The 15,915-nt window shown below is 42.4% G+C and overlaps 1 protein-coding gene across 3 annotated transcripts; it reads right to left on the reverse strand.

Annotated features, from left to right (window-relative positions):
- Positions 1 to 6,749: 6,749 nt before the first annotated feature.
- LOC108699358 lies at positions 6,750 to 14,211 on the reverse strand. Of its 3 annotated transcripts, none has more exons than XM_018231375.2 (6): positions 14,128 to 14,211; positions 10,159 to 10,332; positions 8,703 to 9,038; positions 8,213 to 8,347; positions 7,987 to 8,097; positions 6,750 to 7,233 (listed from the first exon to the last, which is right to left on the reverse strand). In XM_018231375.2, exons 2-6 carry the CDS (start codon positions 10,196 to 10,198, stop codon positions 7,088 to 7,090), a joined length of 768 nt encoding a protein of 255 aa, XP_018086864.1. In that variant the 5' UTR covers positions 10,199 to 10,332; positions 14,128 to 14,211; the 3' UTR covers positions 6,750 to 7,087. The 3 variants fall into 3 exon arrangements, with proteins under 3 accessions (XP_018086864.1, XP_018086869.1, XP_041429432.1); XM_041573498.1 differs by lacking the exon at positions 14,128 to 14,211 and adding an exon at positions 13,736 to 13,824 and having other exon boundaries at positions 6,751 to 7,233; positions 8,703 to 9,035; positions 10,162 to 10,332; XM_018231380.2 differs by lacking the exon at positions 10,159 to 10,332 and having other exon boundaries at positions 8,703 to 9,035; positions 14,128 to 14,179.
- Positions 14,212 to 15,915: the final 1,704 nt, after the last annotated feature.

The raw sequence follows: 15,915 nt of genomic DNA on the forward strand, positions 1-15,915 counted from the left end.
AGCAAGTGGAACAGGCATCAGGGTCGTGCAACTGGTACAATCCCCCTTATTTGATCTATGTAGCACTGCCAGACCACACAATGGTCAATGAATACAAAGCAACATATGAACTTTGCTAATTTGTTTATATATCATTTGTTGGAACTGCATGGAAAGCAAGTGTTTGAGGGTCCAGTTGGAATTGTGTCCTTGGACTTAATTGGGTGAAACTACAACTCCCACATACTGAGACACAACATGCACAATTACTAGCTACTGCACATTATCTGGACATCATTTGATTGTGAATGTCTGGACTGGAAATATGAACACAAAGTTTAAATTACAGTTAAGATAAGTTAATATAAACTTACCTGTTTTCTACATATATAAAAAAAAAAAAGCTTGGGTGCTGGTGTGACAATTAGTATTTAGCGTGCGTTGGGAGTTCCCACTATAGATTCTATTGATGCTAAAGGTATTATGTGTTTTTAATTTGTTATGTGTGGTGAGTTTATGCTTCAAATGCACAGCTTTTAAAGGTACCCTGGAGAGCGCTGTATTTATGGCTTCTGTATTTGGTCGCTGGTCACCAAAAGTTACATTTCTACTAAAATCCATGAGAAATGAAAGAATAAAGTTACTTAGAAGAGACCCTTCTGTGCGCATTCCCAAAAGCATCTTGTTCCTAGAAAACATAAAAAGATTCCGATTGTCATTTAGACCTGATGAAGACCCCTAACCAAGGGATTGAAACACGATGGTTTATGGAACCTCGTGATGTTTCTAATACATTTTTCCGAGTGTGCAGACTTAGCATTTATTACTTCTGGGCACAATGTGACATCACTGGGGAGAAAATGACAAACTGTGTTGAGCTGGGGTAGTGTATGGCCAGTATCAGTGTAAGAATTCTTTATGCAACTTCCAGGCACGTTTCAGGGGCTGCTTGCTGCTGCTCCGCTCTTCTAACTACCAGCGTCGGAGTGGGTGGAGGAGGGGCCGCATCGTTAGTGCAGTGAGCGCTATTGCGCTCGCTGCGCTAGAAGAGCCGAATTTCCGTTTTAAAAAACGGAAATTCGGCTCTTAAAGTTATCAGAGGCGGCTTTTTGCCGCCCCTGGTAACTGGCCGCTCCGTGCCGCCTGAGGCAAGATTCTCACCTTGCCTCATGGCCGGAGCGGCCCTGGCAACTTCCAACAGCAGCAAAGTGATGGCTAATATGCCCATGTGACTTGTGTATGTGCTGTAGCAATGTTAAGGCCTGATGGCATTTGTAAGGTTCGCGTCAGAACCAAGAAAGAAGCTGCTTTCTGGGCAATAAGTCAAGGGCAGGCAGCAATCAACATAGTCGGGATCAAAGCAAGATGCTCAAAATCCAGGATTTGATCAGTAGAGAATTATGGATCACCCAGGAACACTCAGGAGTAGAACCTATATTCGGATATTGAGGCTGGATCTGTGGCTTCTTTTTATTTTGAATCTTTACTCTGAAATGCGGCACAATGGCACTGCACGTGTCACTATATAGCCATAGAAATAAGGCAGAGCACTCCTGACAAGCAACAATATCCAAACTTCATAAATGTTGGAAACTAGCAAACCACAATACATCTTTTAGGTATTCTGTGTATTATTACTGTACCCATATAGATATTACACAATTACTAGGGGTGCCGCTATTCTAGGCACCCTGCTCAGTGTATCCAAACGTGGAGTTTTTTTTCTCCAGGCAGTTGCTCCTGGAAAAATTGCACCAGCACATGAAAGAATGTGTTGTCTTCTCCAGATATCCCTCTTCATATTTAGACTGGTATATGTGGTGGTAAAATGTTTGTATTATACTGTTCTGCACAAGTCCAGCCCCCACATGTAAAATAACTTAAGAGTCCTGCCCGGTCGATTTTTTGAAACCCAACCCATACCTGCAATTGGACCCGCATGTTCCTGGTACCTGACCCACAATAGGCCACTAACCTTCCAACCTGGGGGACACGCGAAACCGGAAGGAACTGTGAAGTGCCACATTTGCACGGAAGTGACGTCACTCTGGTGCTGAATCTTCCCAAAAAATTTAAAAACTGGAAGAACCACAAGGTTGGGAGGGTACCCAGCCGGGTTACCCGTGGACTGCCCGCATGGCCAAGGAATCGGGGACTTTTTGCCCGAAATCCAACCACTTTGCGGGTATTCTGCGGGTACTCGCCCCGATGCACAACTCTAATATATGGTGATAAGTTTGCTCACAAAAAGTTATAAAGTTTAAGTTATTCTCTCTGTTGGTTTTCCATAATCATGCCTTGTCAATTATCAGTGCTGTTGTGCTGACATCAAGTGGTCACCATTGCTTATTACATGTGCCGTCTGATTTGTATCTGGTTTTTATTCTATAGTTGGGACTAGAGGGGTCATTTATGTTCACAAGTACAGTGAGAAATGTTTTTTTTTTCTTGGAATTTCTTCTTCTCACAATGCAGTATTTTCCCGTAGAATGGGGGGTATTGTGGTTGATGCAATTGCACCCGAATCGCCAAAATGAACAAAACTGCATGTGCAGTTTGTCGCGAATTGGATGCAGTTGCACAGTAGTCCACCTCACATCATTTCTGCTGTTTGGAGTGTGGGTGCCTATTAACTCTGGGTGCAAAGGGAATTCTGGAGCTACTGCCTGGTCAGGTGGTGGTAGCTCGTGGGTTCCCCTGCATCAAGAAGCACAGCAGCAATGGAAGGCAAGAAATACTGAGTGGCATCAAGTGCAACTATATGGAAGTGCAAAAAGCACATTTTGACCTTTAATGAATGGGATTTAACGCACAACTGACTGTGGGGAAAAGTGCTGAAGCGCAATTGCGCTTATAAATGATTCCTTAAAACTCCCTTTAGGGGGTACTGTCACACGGGGCAATTTTTTTAGCATTTTGTTAAAGGGGATGTTTACCTTTGAGTTAACATTCAGAAACTATAAAAAATTAAATAATGAAGACCAATTGAAAACTTTTTTAGAACTGGCCATTCTATAATATGCTAAAAGATAATAAAGGTGAACCACCCCTTTAACCCAATGATTTATTGCTTCAAGGGAGAGGACTAATAAGAAGGAAACCTTCATTAACTGGTTCCTCATTTGTGTAGCAGATGAAAAATATGAGTTCAGAATCTGCGCTTTTTTTTTGTTTTCATCAACCAGCTGACCCCCCTCTGATATTAAAGGTCCCACCCCTTCCTGCTTCATTTTTTTACTATTAACATATTTAAAAAATAATTTTGGATTCTTTTTACTGCTTGCTGCAATATCCTTTTCTATAGCAATTTTAGCTTCTCTTATAGATTGTTTGCATGATTTATTGGCCTCCTTGTACCTTATAAATGTTTCGGCTGTACCAGCTAACTTGAAAGCCTTAAAAGCAGGTCTTTTCTTACCCACCTCAACACCAACACTTCTATTGAACCAAAAAGGTTTTGCTTTGCAACGACGTTCCTTGCTTACAAGTGGAATATACTGACAAGTATATTTATTAAGCAGCATTTTTTTTCCCCATTTCTGTTCCGTGTTTAACCCTGTGAAAAGCATTACCCGCTAAATATGTTGCAGAGATGCCCTTATACTGTCAAAGTTTGCACGTCTGAAATTTAGTGTTTTAGTTACTCCCTTATAGAATTGCTTCTGCAACAGAATCTCAAAGGAGACCATGTTATGATCACTATTCCCTAAATGCTCACCCACACAAATGTTAGAGATGAGTTCAGTATTGTTAGTTATTACAAGGTCCAAAAGAGAGTTATTCCTAGTAGGTTCTTGAACGAGCTGGAATAAAAAGTTGTCATTCAGCATATTAACAAACCTACTAGCTTTGTGTGTCTTAGCAACCCCATTACCCCAGTCAATGTCTGGATAATTGAAGTCACCCATAGCAACAACATGACCCAGCTGTGAAGCCGCTTGTATCTGCAAGAGTAGCTGGGCTTCATACTCGACACTTATACGAGGTGGTTTATAGCATACAGCTCTAGGAACCCAAACCCTTCCTTCCTACACCAAGACTTGAGCCACGCATTTAGCTCCCGCTGTCTTCCTAAACTTGCACGTGGCACAGGCAAAATTTCAGAAAAGATGACATTGGAAGACCTTTCCTTGATCTTAGAGCCTAGATCCCTGAAATCATTCTTTAAGCTCTTCCATCTACCATTTATTTTGTCATTAGTACCGATATGCACCAAGACAGCTGGGTCATGCTCAGCCCCACCCAATAATTTGTCTATCCGATCAACCACATGCCGAACCCTGGCACCAGGTAGACAGCAAACTGTTCTGTTGTAGCGATCTGGACGACAGATTACCCTATCCACTTTCCTAATAATTGAGTCCCCTACAACCACAATCTGCTTAGGCCTGACTCTACTCTCCTCCCCACCACTACTAGAGAAACTGGTCTCCCGGCTGTTAGAGAGATCAGCCCCATCTAGAATTGCCAATCCAGAGTTCATACTCCCATCTTCTTCACACAATCTGGCAAATTTGTTGAGCTGTATAAGCTCCGGATCAGCCTCCATTTTCCTTTTGCCCACCATAGATTTTCTAACTGTCACCCAGCTAGCTGCCTCAACATCCTGCTCCTGTTCTGTTCCCCCAAACTATCTGACCCGCTAGGTCCTGCTCAGTGAGCAAAAGACTCCTTTCAAGATTGTCAATCGACCGCAGTGTTGCAATTTGTTGCTCTAGTGCTTTAACTCGAGCCTCCAAAGTGGCGATTTGCTCACAACCACCACAGAGGTGTTCCAAATCTGCATACATATAGCAGACTGTGCTTATGTGTGCAGCACCGGACAGCAGAGCAGTAGATTAATAGAACAAACAGGGGCATTACAATAGTAAATACAAAATACAGTTAAAGATTAAGAGATAAATAGGGGGTGCTTTTTCCCCTTTAGTAACTGAGCCTATATGATTGTGATATTGGCCTGCTGCTTGCTGAAAGGAACACTTCCGTGTAAAATTAAAAACTGGGTAAATTGATAAACTGTGCAAAATAAAAAATGTTTCTAATATAGTTAGTTAGGCAAAAATGTAATGTATAAAGGCTGGAGTGACTGGATGTGTAACATAATAGCCAGAACATTACCTGCTTTTCAGCTCTCTAACTCTGAGTTAGTCAGTGACTTGAGGGGGGGCCCACATGGGACATAACGGTTCAGTGAGTTTGCATAGCCTTGCTATTAACCTGCTAGTGCGGCAACACTCTGTGTGTGTGTAGGGAGGTAAAATATATTTAATTTTTTAAATGTAAATAGTTGGGCAACATTCTGTTCAGCCAGCAGATGGCACCAACCCTTTAGTTTGCCCTGTAGGGGAATTCCAAAATAGGAACTTCTATAAGGAAGTGCACAAGCTAGGCCCTTCCTCTTTGGCCCAAGAACATCAAGCAGGCAAAACTGAAGACCATGAGGGCCAGACCAGGGTGGAGACTCTATTCTTTAGGGCTGGGAAGTGAGTTAAGAGACTAGTATCAGCTCAATCTAGGAGTAAGATATAGCCAAGATAGCCAGCAAGGACAGCCTGTTGTCCCAACAAGGAGTGGGTGTTTGGGGTAAAATCCCTGGGTGAGTGCGTGCCAGTTAGGGATTGAACTGATCAGGAGTAAGTGAGTGGGATTGAACTGATCAGGAGTAAGTGAGTGGGATTGAACTGATCAGGAGTAAGTGAGTGGGATCCTCTGCACTGAACAGCCAGAAAAAGAAACAAAGTTTCTAACTTAATTGGCTTTTGGCAGAGAGCCCAGAACAGCCACAGCAGCAAATAAGATACTTTTGTAACAATTTCAAGATAAGCAAATAAGTAATTGTAACAATATAAGATAACAGGTCCCTTGGGAAAAGTTATCCAACTTTTTTGTCCCTCTTTTTATTTCCAAAATGTTGAGAGGTATGGTTGTAGTGAGACCGCTTGGGGAAGCTTGTTTACTGGACTCCACAGAGAAGCAGAGGGAAGACAAGGCCCCTCAACAGCTAATGGCACTTTACTAGTGCACTTCCATCAGACAGGGGTCCTGGTGGTTTTGTGAGAAGAACACTGTTGTATGTGGGGATGTGAGAGAATTCTCTGGAGAAGTGTTTATTTGTGTAACAGATATACTCTGAATCCGGTGGCAATGCTTATATCAAATAAAAATGTTTATTTAAAAATACAGTCTCATTTTAGTGTGTGTGTATTTATTTTCAGCGTTAATGTTTATGGAAAGCAATACTGATGAATAGGAAATAAAGAAGTTTATTATTAAATAAATATATACATACACACGCACACATAAATATATACATACACACGCACACATAAATATATACATACACACGCAAACATAAATATATACATATCTCATTCAAAGAGACCAGCAACTCTGGGATTTTTGTGAAAAACAAAACCATTATATTTATGTGAGCGTCTACAGCTAAAGTGATGTTTCCATCCACTCTGGGACCTGTCTCACAACCTGCTGGTCTTTTTGAATGCCGTATGAAGTTTTATCCTGCTCCTGGGTATAATATAGAAGTGGTGTGCCATTCTCCTGAGAATATATACTGTATATATAGTGAATAAAGTACCCCCTCTTGTAAAATATAAGGATATTATAAGTTACCGAGGAGTTTTATGACCATATAAAAGTACGAGGCCAAAGGCCGAGTGTTTTTATACAGGTCATGGAACTCCCAGGTAACTTCTAATATCCTCATATTTTGCAACTGGGGGTACTTTATTTATTATAATACACACGTTTTAGTAAGTCATGTGACAGAAATTACATCAGAACTCACCGTTAATAAGGATATAATTTACAAGATATTCATGGCTTTTGTTTATTATATATATCTATATATATTCCTGAGATCTGGCCATACACTCTCATAAATCTGATTGTATATGTGACCTGCTGGTCCTGACTATTACCCAAGTGTTAGGATATGACAAGTCTGAAATTTTTACCTGCATTAGGTTGTATGTCGAGCCCAGAATAATTTAGGAAACAGTCAAAATCTAATCAGTTTGGTGGTTCCTAAATGGCAGGCTGTATCATCTTATTGACATTTATTTCAATATGAAAACATCCCTTGAAGTGTTCATGTTGTATGTATGATTGTCCCTCCTGGCCCACTTGTTCTTGCAGTTTGGCAACAAATAAAAATAGCAGCGGCAAAAGCCAAAGACACAGCAGCTATAATCATGGCGGCTGCCACAGCGTGAGATCGAGAGGCAAATTCTGCATCTAAAACAAAAGAAAGACATGTCTGACTATTCTTTATTTACACAGCACCAGCACCCATAAGCTGCACATGTAATATAAACGAGGAACCTCCCGTGCTCACCTCATTTGCTTAAAGGGATAAAATGCTTATGTCTGTAAAAACTGGATACTACACTTGTATTACATGAGCAGGAGCATACTACACCACATTTACAATGCACGAAGCAGTGTGCAAAAAAACAAAAATGGAGCAATTAGCAGGCAGGGAGCAGCACACTGGCATTCCCCCCATCTGCCCCTAAACTGTGTGTCATTTGTCTGTTACACACACATATTGGTGTGTGTCAGGAGCCGCGGCCAGAATTGGGGCCACCTATGGCAGGCATAAAAGGCGAATTAAAGTTTAACTAAAGAAGTAGCTAGAAATGTTGTACATTATGTGTTGTGCTTCTGTACCAGCCCAAGGCAACCACAGCCCTTTAGCAGTAAAGATCCGTGTCTCCAAAGATGCCCCAGTAGCTCCCCATCTTCTTTTCTGCTGATTCACTGCACATGCTCTGTGCTGCTGTCACTTACTGAGCTTAGGGACCCACTCACAATATACAGTACACATAGAATAGAATTGTCACAATATAAGGCTGATTAGTAATTAATACAGATAATTACTACATGGCAGCACAGAAACCAGTGCAATTAGCATCAGAATTTAATAATCAGCCAAGTAGCATCAGTGTCAGTACTGGGTACAGTGAGAGTCTTGTTACTGTCACTTACCTGGGAGTGTGAGGTTATAGTGAGTGCTGGTGTGACTGACTGGGTTGGAGACAAGGACAGTGAATGTGCCAGTGTCAGTACTGGGTACAGTGAGAGTCTTGTTACTGTCACTTACCTGGGAGTGTGAGGTTATAGTGAGTGCTGGTGTGACTGACTGGGTTGGAGACAAGGACAGTGAATGTGCCAGTGTCAGTACTGGGTACAGTGAGAGTCTTGTTACTGTCACTCAGCTGGTGTCTCTCAGGCAGGGCTCCTCCGTTCCATGTCCACAGAACTGTGGTCTCTTCCCCACTGTAGGAAACTCTCAGACTCACATTCTCTCCACTGCGGTTGGTTGTTATGTTGGTCACAGAGACTGGCTCTGAGGAGGGTAAAGGTGAGGAACACACACACTTTACAATGAAAGATCACACCATGTTGATGAATCACAAGCAGTAAGCGAGCAAGTATTTTGACTGCAACATTTCAACAAGCTGTAAGAAGTTTATAATGATCATTCTGTGGTCAAAATGAACATCTTTACTCATATGAAGCAAACCTGGGTATTTTGATCACCTCTGAGTAGCTGCTGTGTGTGCCATATTCCATAGAATCAGTGTAATTTATTATTAATCCTGCAAGGAATTTAATACGTATAGCCAACCCCAGATATGCAGCTATTTTTTTTACCCCTATAGGCGATTCGATTCCATATATTCCGCACACAATTATCTTACCCATAATCCAACACTGTGTACGCTGAACCAGCCTTAGTTTCTTATCCATTCCCATGAATTTCAGTTCATATTCGCTCCTGTCATTTTTCTGCGCAGCTCTAATGGTGCAGCAGCCGGAGGAGACATTCAGGAGTAGCCGCTCTCTGTAGGCACCGTATATCTTATAAGAAGCATCTGCACAAGCGAAATCCAGAATGGGGACGTCAGGCAGTCGATCGAGGGTATAAATCCCATACTGGGCACATGTGAGACCGCAGAGCTCGATGTCTGAGGATACAGCCACCTGCAGTGTGTTGCTTTTAACAGAACCACATATGGGAGTCCACAGGAAAACTGCAACACAAAATGCAGATATACATTAGCAAAAATATAAGAAAATAAATATTTAGAAAATACAGCGTATTCCATGTTTCAAAAAACGGAGTAATGTGTGTATCTCTGCTCTGTCAGAAGCATAAAGTGGGCAACATTACAAAGCAGTAGTCACTCCCACTCTTGATATTGTGCATAACTGGTTCCTGGAGATAACTCAGCCTGCAGACTTGTGCCTTTATATGGTCACAGAACAACCCCTCAGTGACTTCTAATATCCTTATCATTTACAGTAGGGGGTACATTATCCCTTATAATACATGAGTGATACTCAGAGTTCCCTGTATAACTCAGCCTGCAGCCTTGTGCCTTTATATGGTCACAGAACAACCCCTCAGTGACTTCTAATATCCTTATCATTTACAGTAGGGGGTACATTATCCCTTATAATACATGAGTGATACTCAGAGTTCCCTGTATAACTCAGCCTGCAGCCTTGTGCCTTTATATGGTCACAGAACCCCTCAGTGACTTCTAATATCCTTATCATTTACAGTAGGGGGTACATTATCCCTTATAATACATGAGTGATACTCAGAGTTCCCTGTATAACTCAGCCTGCAGTCTTATGCCTTTATATGGTCAAACAAATCCTCAGGATTTTAATATCCTTATAAATTACAGTAGGGGGTACAGTGATAGTCAGAGAGCCCTGTACGAGTCTGGCCTGACATTAGCCATTAATCAAAATTACTTTTAGGGTTCTATGGATGGGAGCACCCATCTACGTTAGTAATATGGGGCCCCATGATTGCCGATGGTGGCCCTGTTTCTATCAATTTTACACAGACTAAAGGGAGTTTTATCGGGTGCCAATTACCTTGCCTGTATGTGTATGGAGTAAGGTACTATCATGAGAAAACCAAAAAAAGACTGCCAAGGTCCTCCCTTCACACACACACCAATGTAATATACATGGTATATTTTGAGTTGCAAGGCATTTTTATTATATAACCTGCAGAGTTTGCCGCAGTTTTACGTAAACTACACAAATATGTCATTGTCCTTAGAGACTGTGAATCTCCATTGATACCTTTTGGAGTGTAAAGTCATGAGGGCAGTAGATATACCCATCCCGGTCTCTTACCGAAGAGCAGAGCGATTGGCTTTGGAGGGTTATCCATGTCTGGAATAGACACAGCTATGGGATTCAGAGATACGTGTAAGAGCAAGTACTTCTTTATAAAACAGTGGTTCTCCTTTTATTATTATATTTGGTGCTTTCCAGTGACGGCAGTTTTGTATGAGTCCAGTGTTCCTGTACACAAACAGCCAAAGTACAACATGTTGATATAAATATAATACATCACCCTGCATTTTTTCTTGCTATGCTCCTGCCCCCACCTCTTATAGAATAATCTCCACAAAAACCGGTAGGATAGTGAGCTGTATTTGTAATATACTCTTATTGGCTCTATTTCTTTATTTTACCTTTGGATAATATTGTCCTCCCGATAAAAAACAAAAAACAAAGGTAAAATAAAGAAATAGAGCAGTTTCTACAGAAGCCAATAAGACAAAAAAAAAAAAAAAAATGATTTATTTTTCTTTCTCTGTAATATTACAGAAACATAGTACTTTTCAGTTGATGATTACTAAACCCTCATCCAGAAAATCCCAGGTCCCAAGCAATTTGGATAATATGGTCCTCCCCATAAAAAAAAAAAAAAAAATTGCTTGGGACCTGGAATTTTCTGGATGAGGGTTTAGTTATCATCAACGGCAAAGTACTATGTTACTGTAATATTACAGAGAAAGAAAAAGAAATCATTGTTTTGTTTTTTTTAAATGTAATTTGACTCTATAGGAGATGGCCTTCCTGTGATGCTTAGTAGTGATGTGCGGGCCGACCCGATACCGGCAGGTTCGGGTCAACCTCGCACTGCTCCTCGCCACCTTCAAATGCCGGCATGCGGGTTCCGGTTTTATAGTCTCGCGTCTGCTCGCCCCGCCCCTTTTTTTGACGTCACCGGCGGCGCAGGATTATAAAAGAACCCCAGAAGCGCGGGTGCAGGCGGCAGCATGGCGGGTTAAGAATTGGGTGCGGGTCAGGGAAATGCTTAGCTTTCTGGATATTGGGTTCCCATGTATGAGGTTCATACTTGCAAATGTTCATGTTTTCTTACCATTAAATATACAAGTCATAAGTAAGATGTGCTGTGATGTACTACTGTTTGAAGTTAATTGGAAGCCATTTAGTCTTGTGCCATTACTGCAAATAAATGTGTTTTTTATGGTGTCTGTGTGTTGTCCGGAGTCATAATGTTGGTCACTGGTTAAGGGAATGCCGATGATAATGCAGAAAATCCCAAGCACAATACCCCAGGCTTCATACTCTCACAAATTTATAAATTTTAAAGGAACATTAACACCAAGAATTTAAAGTAATGAAAATATCTTGTAGTGTTGCCCTGCACTGGTAAAACTGATGTGTTTGCTTCAGAAACACAATTATAGTTCATATAAACAAGATGCTGGGTAGCAATGGTGGAAATTGAAAAAAAAAATCTATATGACAGAAAAAATAATGGATAACACCATTATGTTCTACAGAGCTTATCTGCTGTGTAACCTGAGCCTTTTCTTCTTTGAATGCCCCCATTGCTACACAGCAGCTTATTTATATGAACTATAGTAGTGTTTCTGAAGCAAACATCAGTTTTACAAGTGCAGGGCAGCACTACTAGGGTTTCCCCCTGTTCGGTTTTTAACCCAAACAGTTCGGTTTATCGAAGGCCTGTTCGGGTCTCCAATTTCAGTTCGGTTTTCAGCCTTGTGAAAACCGAACACTAATCTGGCCAATAAATTATCAAGTGAGGTTAATGTCTTATTACAGAAACAAAAAAAAAGACCAAAACAGCAAATCAATCAAAAATAAGAAACTGTTTTTCTAAATTAGCATTTCTGTTTTTTGGATAGCTGATTTCTGTATAATAGATGCCATATCTGTAATTGAAGAATTGGGCAGAATATAGATAAGAGATAGGGTTGCCACCAGTGTGGTTTTGAACTGGACATCAAAACTTTCTGTCTGCTTTACAACATTGAGATGGAAAGCCAGCTAGTTGGGTCTAAAGGTGGCCATACACAGGGAGATACGCTTGTTTGGTGATGTTGCCAAATGAGCGGATCTCTCCCCGATATGCCCACACTGAAGTGGGCAACATCGGCTGATCCGATCATGGGCCCTAGGGCCCAACGATCGGATCAGAATGGAGGCCATACGGGTGGTCGGATCGCGAGACTGCATACGGGTCAATAAGCTGCCGACTCTATCTGTCTACCGCTTTTATCGGCCCGTGTATGGGGGCCTTTAGTGATGCAATAACCCCACCCTAGCGTCATAACTCCACCCTCTTCAATGTGTCTGCCTCTTATGTCACCACTGCTCCACCCCCAATGCTATCCGCCCCACCCCCTTTGTTCGGGTTTAGGCCCCAGCAAAAGTGGCAACCCTAAACACTACATTTTTTAAAAATTACTTTAAAACTTATTTTTTGATGTTACTGTTCCTTTAAACATGCTTAAAAAAAAAAAAATTAAAGGGGAAGGAAACCCTTATGGCACAAAACCCCTAAACCCGGAGGGTTGACTAACAAGTTAGGGGCATTTGCCGGGGAGGGAGGTAGCCCGGGGGGGGGGGGGGGGAAGGAGGGAGGGTGGTTTTGCGCCAATAGGGTTAACTTCTCCTTTAAATATTATTTTAAAAAACTTGATCAAATCACGTGCTATTGTAAGGAAGAGGTGTCTGAGATAGGGAAGTTAGTATGGGTAGTCTTTTGCCCCGACAAGGAGTGTAGTCGGATTAGGATCCGGGGAATAATTCCCAAGATAGGGTAATAGTGGTGAGGTTGTTAGGCAAGAGAGGGTGGAAGTAGAAGACTTCAAGTCCAGGTAGCTGGTACCCGCCGGAGTGGTCAAGGGGCACTGGTCGAGTGCCGGATGATCGAAGCGGGGGGACTGGTGGAATGGTGAAGGGGTGTAGTGGTGCACCGGATCACCGAGCCAGACCAAGGAGGACCAGCAGATTGTGAGTAAAGTGTAACCCTATTGTAAACGCTGGGTAGTAACGCACAGACTACCAGGTCGGAAAGCAATTGAAAGGTTAAAGTGGAAACGGCAATTGAAAAGTCTGTTGGAATTTGTATATGACTGCCAGTAATGTATCAGAAAAATAAAGAAGTTTCATTTTTTTAAGAATTGGTGTTCCGACCTTTTTATGTTTGGGGTCTGTGTCAAGAAATTCCCCTTACACGTAGGGTTGCCACCTTTTATAAAAAAAATGTTACCGGCTGCTGGGGGCAGGGCCTCAAAAGGGGCGGTCGTGACGTCAAAAAGGGCGGGGCCACGCGACGGAGACCCGCGGACGCTAGAAGAGGCAAAAAAAAAAAAGGTAAGTTGCAGGGGATTAGGGGCAGGCCGAGGGCTCCTTTTGATTGTATTACAAATTTACCGGCAGCTACATTGCCGGTAAATTTGTAATACCGGCCCCGGGCTTGGCAGGTGTTTTACCGGCTAGGCCGGTAAAATACCGGCCGGGTGGAAAGGGGATAAAGAGGAAAGTGTGGAGGATGGAAAAAACATGACAGGAACAAGAGACAGAGAGATAATAGTGGTGCAAAAGAAGAAATACTTGGATAAACGGCTTCATTACACTTAACTGTTCCATCAGCAGACAAAGCGGAGTTGTTGACAATGGGGAACATAGCAATCAATCAGATGACCGTTTTCAAACATCAAGCCTTCCGATTGGTTGCTACGGGCAACAACACAGACGCTGCAAACCGAGGACCCTACCAGTTTATATACGCAGGGGGGCGCCGCGCGCGCACGTAACCTTTGCATTTTTAAAGTAAGCCGAGCATTGCTATAGCTTCTCAGTCGGTAGCGGTCGGGCTTCGTGGCGCTGCGCCGCTGTACCGATCAACATGTCGGACAATACAAATCATTTATTGCTGTTCGCGTAGCTGCAGCACCAGCGCGGCTCCCCCTTCTCTATACGTAGAATGTAGCTTCCCAATGCCAGCATTAACCCTATTTTATTTCTACTCACCTGACACACAAGCGTGACGTTCATATCTCTTCTGCATCTCGTGAGTCAATCATGTTTTCAAAAGTCGCGCTCGAATGAGCGGATATGCTCCTCCCCAGCCCCGCCCCCATACCAGCCGCGCCCCCATACCAGCCGCACTATATATAGAGACAATTGTCACAACGAAGCAGCGGTCGGGTTTCTCTCGACGTTATCACAAGCCAGGGGCACCAATTGCCCGTCTCTGCTCGTTGCCTTTTGGTTGGGGAATAAAATAAAAGCTTCTAAAGCATCTCTGCTGACAATAAGTGCTGCAAGGAATTAAGGGAACAGTTACATGAAAAACTAAATATAGTAAATGTATTTACCCAGTTTTGTTCTGTGGTGAATTGTTCCTGTCACCATTTGCTGCTTGCATACCTCCCAACTGTCCCTTTTTCGGAGGGATAGTCCCGCTTTTGACAGCTCAACCAGCAGTCCCTCATTTGTACTGGAAAGTCCCTCTTTTCTCTGCACTGAACAGCCAGAAATAAAGTTTCTCACTTAATTGGCTTTTAGCAGAGAGCCCATAACAGCTAACAGGTGCAAATAAGTTACTTTGTAACAATTTTGAGACACAAAAACTCCTTATCTTATATTAGATAAGGAGAAATATTTTCAAACTTTCATAACCTGCCAAATTTTGTAAAACAAACATGATAATTAGGGAGTGTGGCCAAAAAATTGCTGCGCTACATGCGGGAAAAAATTTTTTGTCCCTCTTTTTACTTCCAAAATGTTGGGAGGTATGTGCTTGGTATTGTGAAGCCAGTTCCAAACTTGAAACATTAGCAGAAGAGCCACTAGTTGGAGTTAACATGGAGGTTTATGGGTGACTAGTCACACAAACACTAGTGTAACATTACCACAGGAAATTCCAACAGACATGGGTATAAACTCACCGCCATTGTTATGTCCACCAGTGGGAATGGCTTCCCTCTGATGGAGTTCTATCTGACGGACAAGTCTGGATTTGGTGGATTCCAGGGGGGCCACTACTTGCCTGAACACATAATTTGGGGTGTTAATTTCAGTGGGGGAGAAATAATGGCCTGGGGCTGTTCCATGGTTTGGCCTAGGGCCTCTGGTTCCAGCGAAAACAAATCTAATCCTCTCAGTGCTACTGACAATACCTCCTTATTATTCCATGGCAACACTTTGGGGTAGGCCCTTTTCTATTTGATCACAATGATGCCCCCATGCACATAGTAAGGTCCACTTTTAAGACAAATTCAGGTTCTGTTTAACAATTTACTAGGTGCTCTATCTGGGAACATGACCATATTTACATGGCACGCTGACGTTCATCCCCAGTCTCCTCCTCTTCCTTGGTGCACATGCGCAACTTTTCAACATCGGGTCCGGAGATTGGTGCACTGGAAATTTTAAAAACAATTGTATCTCGTGTGAATCACCAGTGCTTCTGAACCAATGGGAGTATGGTTTGGCGCCCCTAAAATTCTGCCACCCTAGGCCTGGGCCTTTGCACAAATCCAGGCCTGTCTGGAAACTCTGTTGACAATGGTTTTCCAGTCAGCACTCACCACTTTTCCAACTCTCAACAAACCGGTGCACATGTCCCATGGTCCACTCACCCACTGGATTTCCAAACTCCAATGTATGGCACAGTATCGTTACAGGGATCCTGTCATCGGAAAACATGTTTTTTTCAAAATGCATCAGTTAATAGTGCTACTCCAGCAGAATTCTGCACTGAAATCCATTTCTCAAAAGAGCAAACTGATTTTTTTATATTCAATTTTGAAATCT

This window comes from Xenopus laevis, chromosome 8L (genome assembly GCF_017654675.1).
Source record: "Xenopus laevis strain J_2021 chromosome 8L, Xenopus_laevis_v10.1, whole genome shotgun sequence".
NCBI classification, from domain to species: Eukaryota; Metazoa; Chordata; class Amphibia; order Anura; family Pipidae; genus Xenopus; species Xenopus laevis.

Coding starts and splice junctions, on each gene's coding strand:
- LOC108699358 (XM_018231375.2), bottom strand. CDS start 10,198: ATGGATAACCCTCCAAAGCCAATCGCTCTGCTCTTCGGTA. Junction 8,348..8,702: donor TACACAGTGTTGGATTATGG/GTAAGATAATTG, acceptor TACCCTCCTCAG/AGCCAGTCTCTGTGACCAAC. Junction 8,098..8,212: donor GCCTGAGAGACACCAGCTGA/GTGACAGTAACA, acceptor ACTCCCAGGTAA/GTGACAGTAACAAGACTCTC.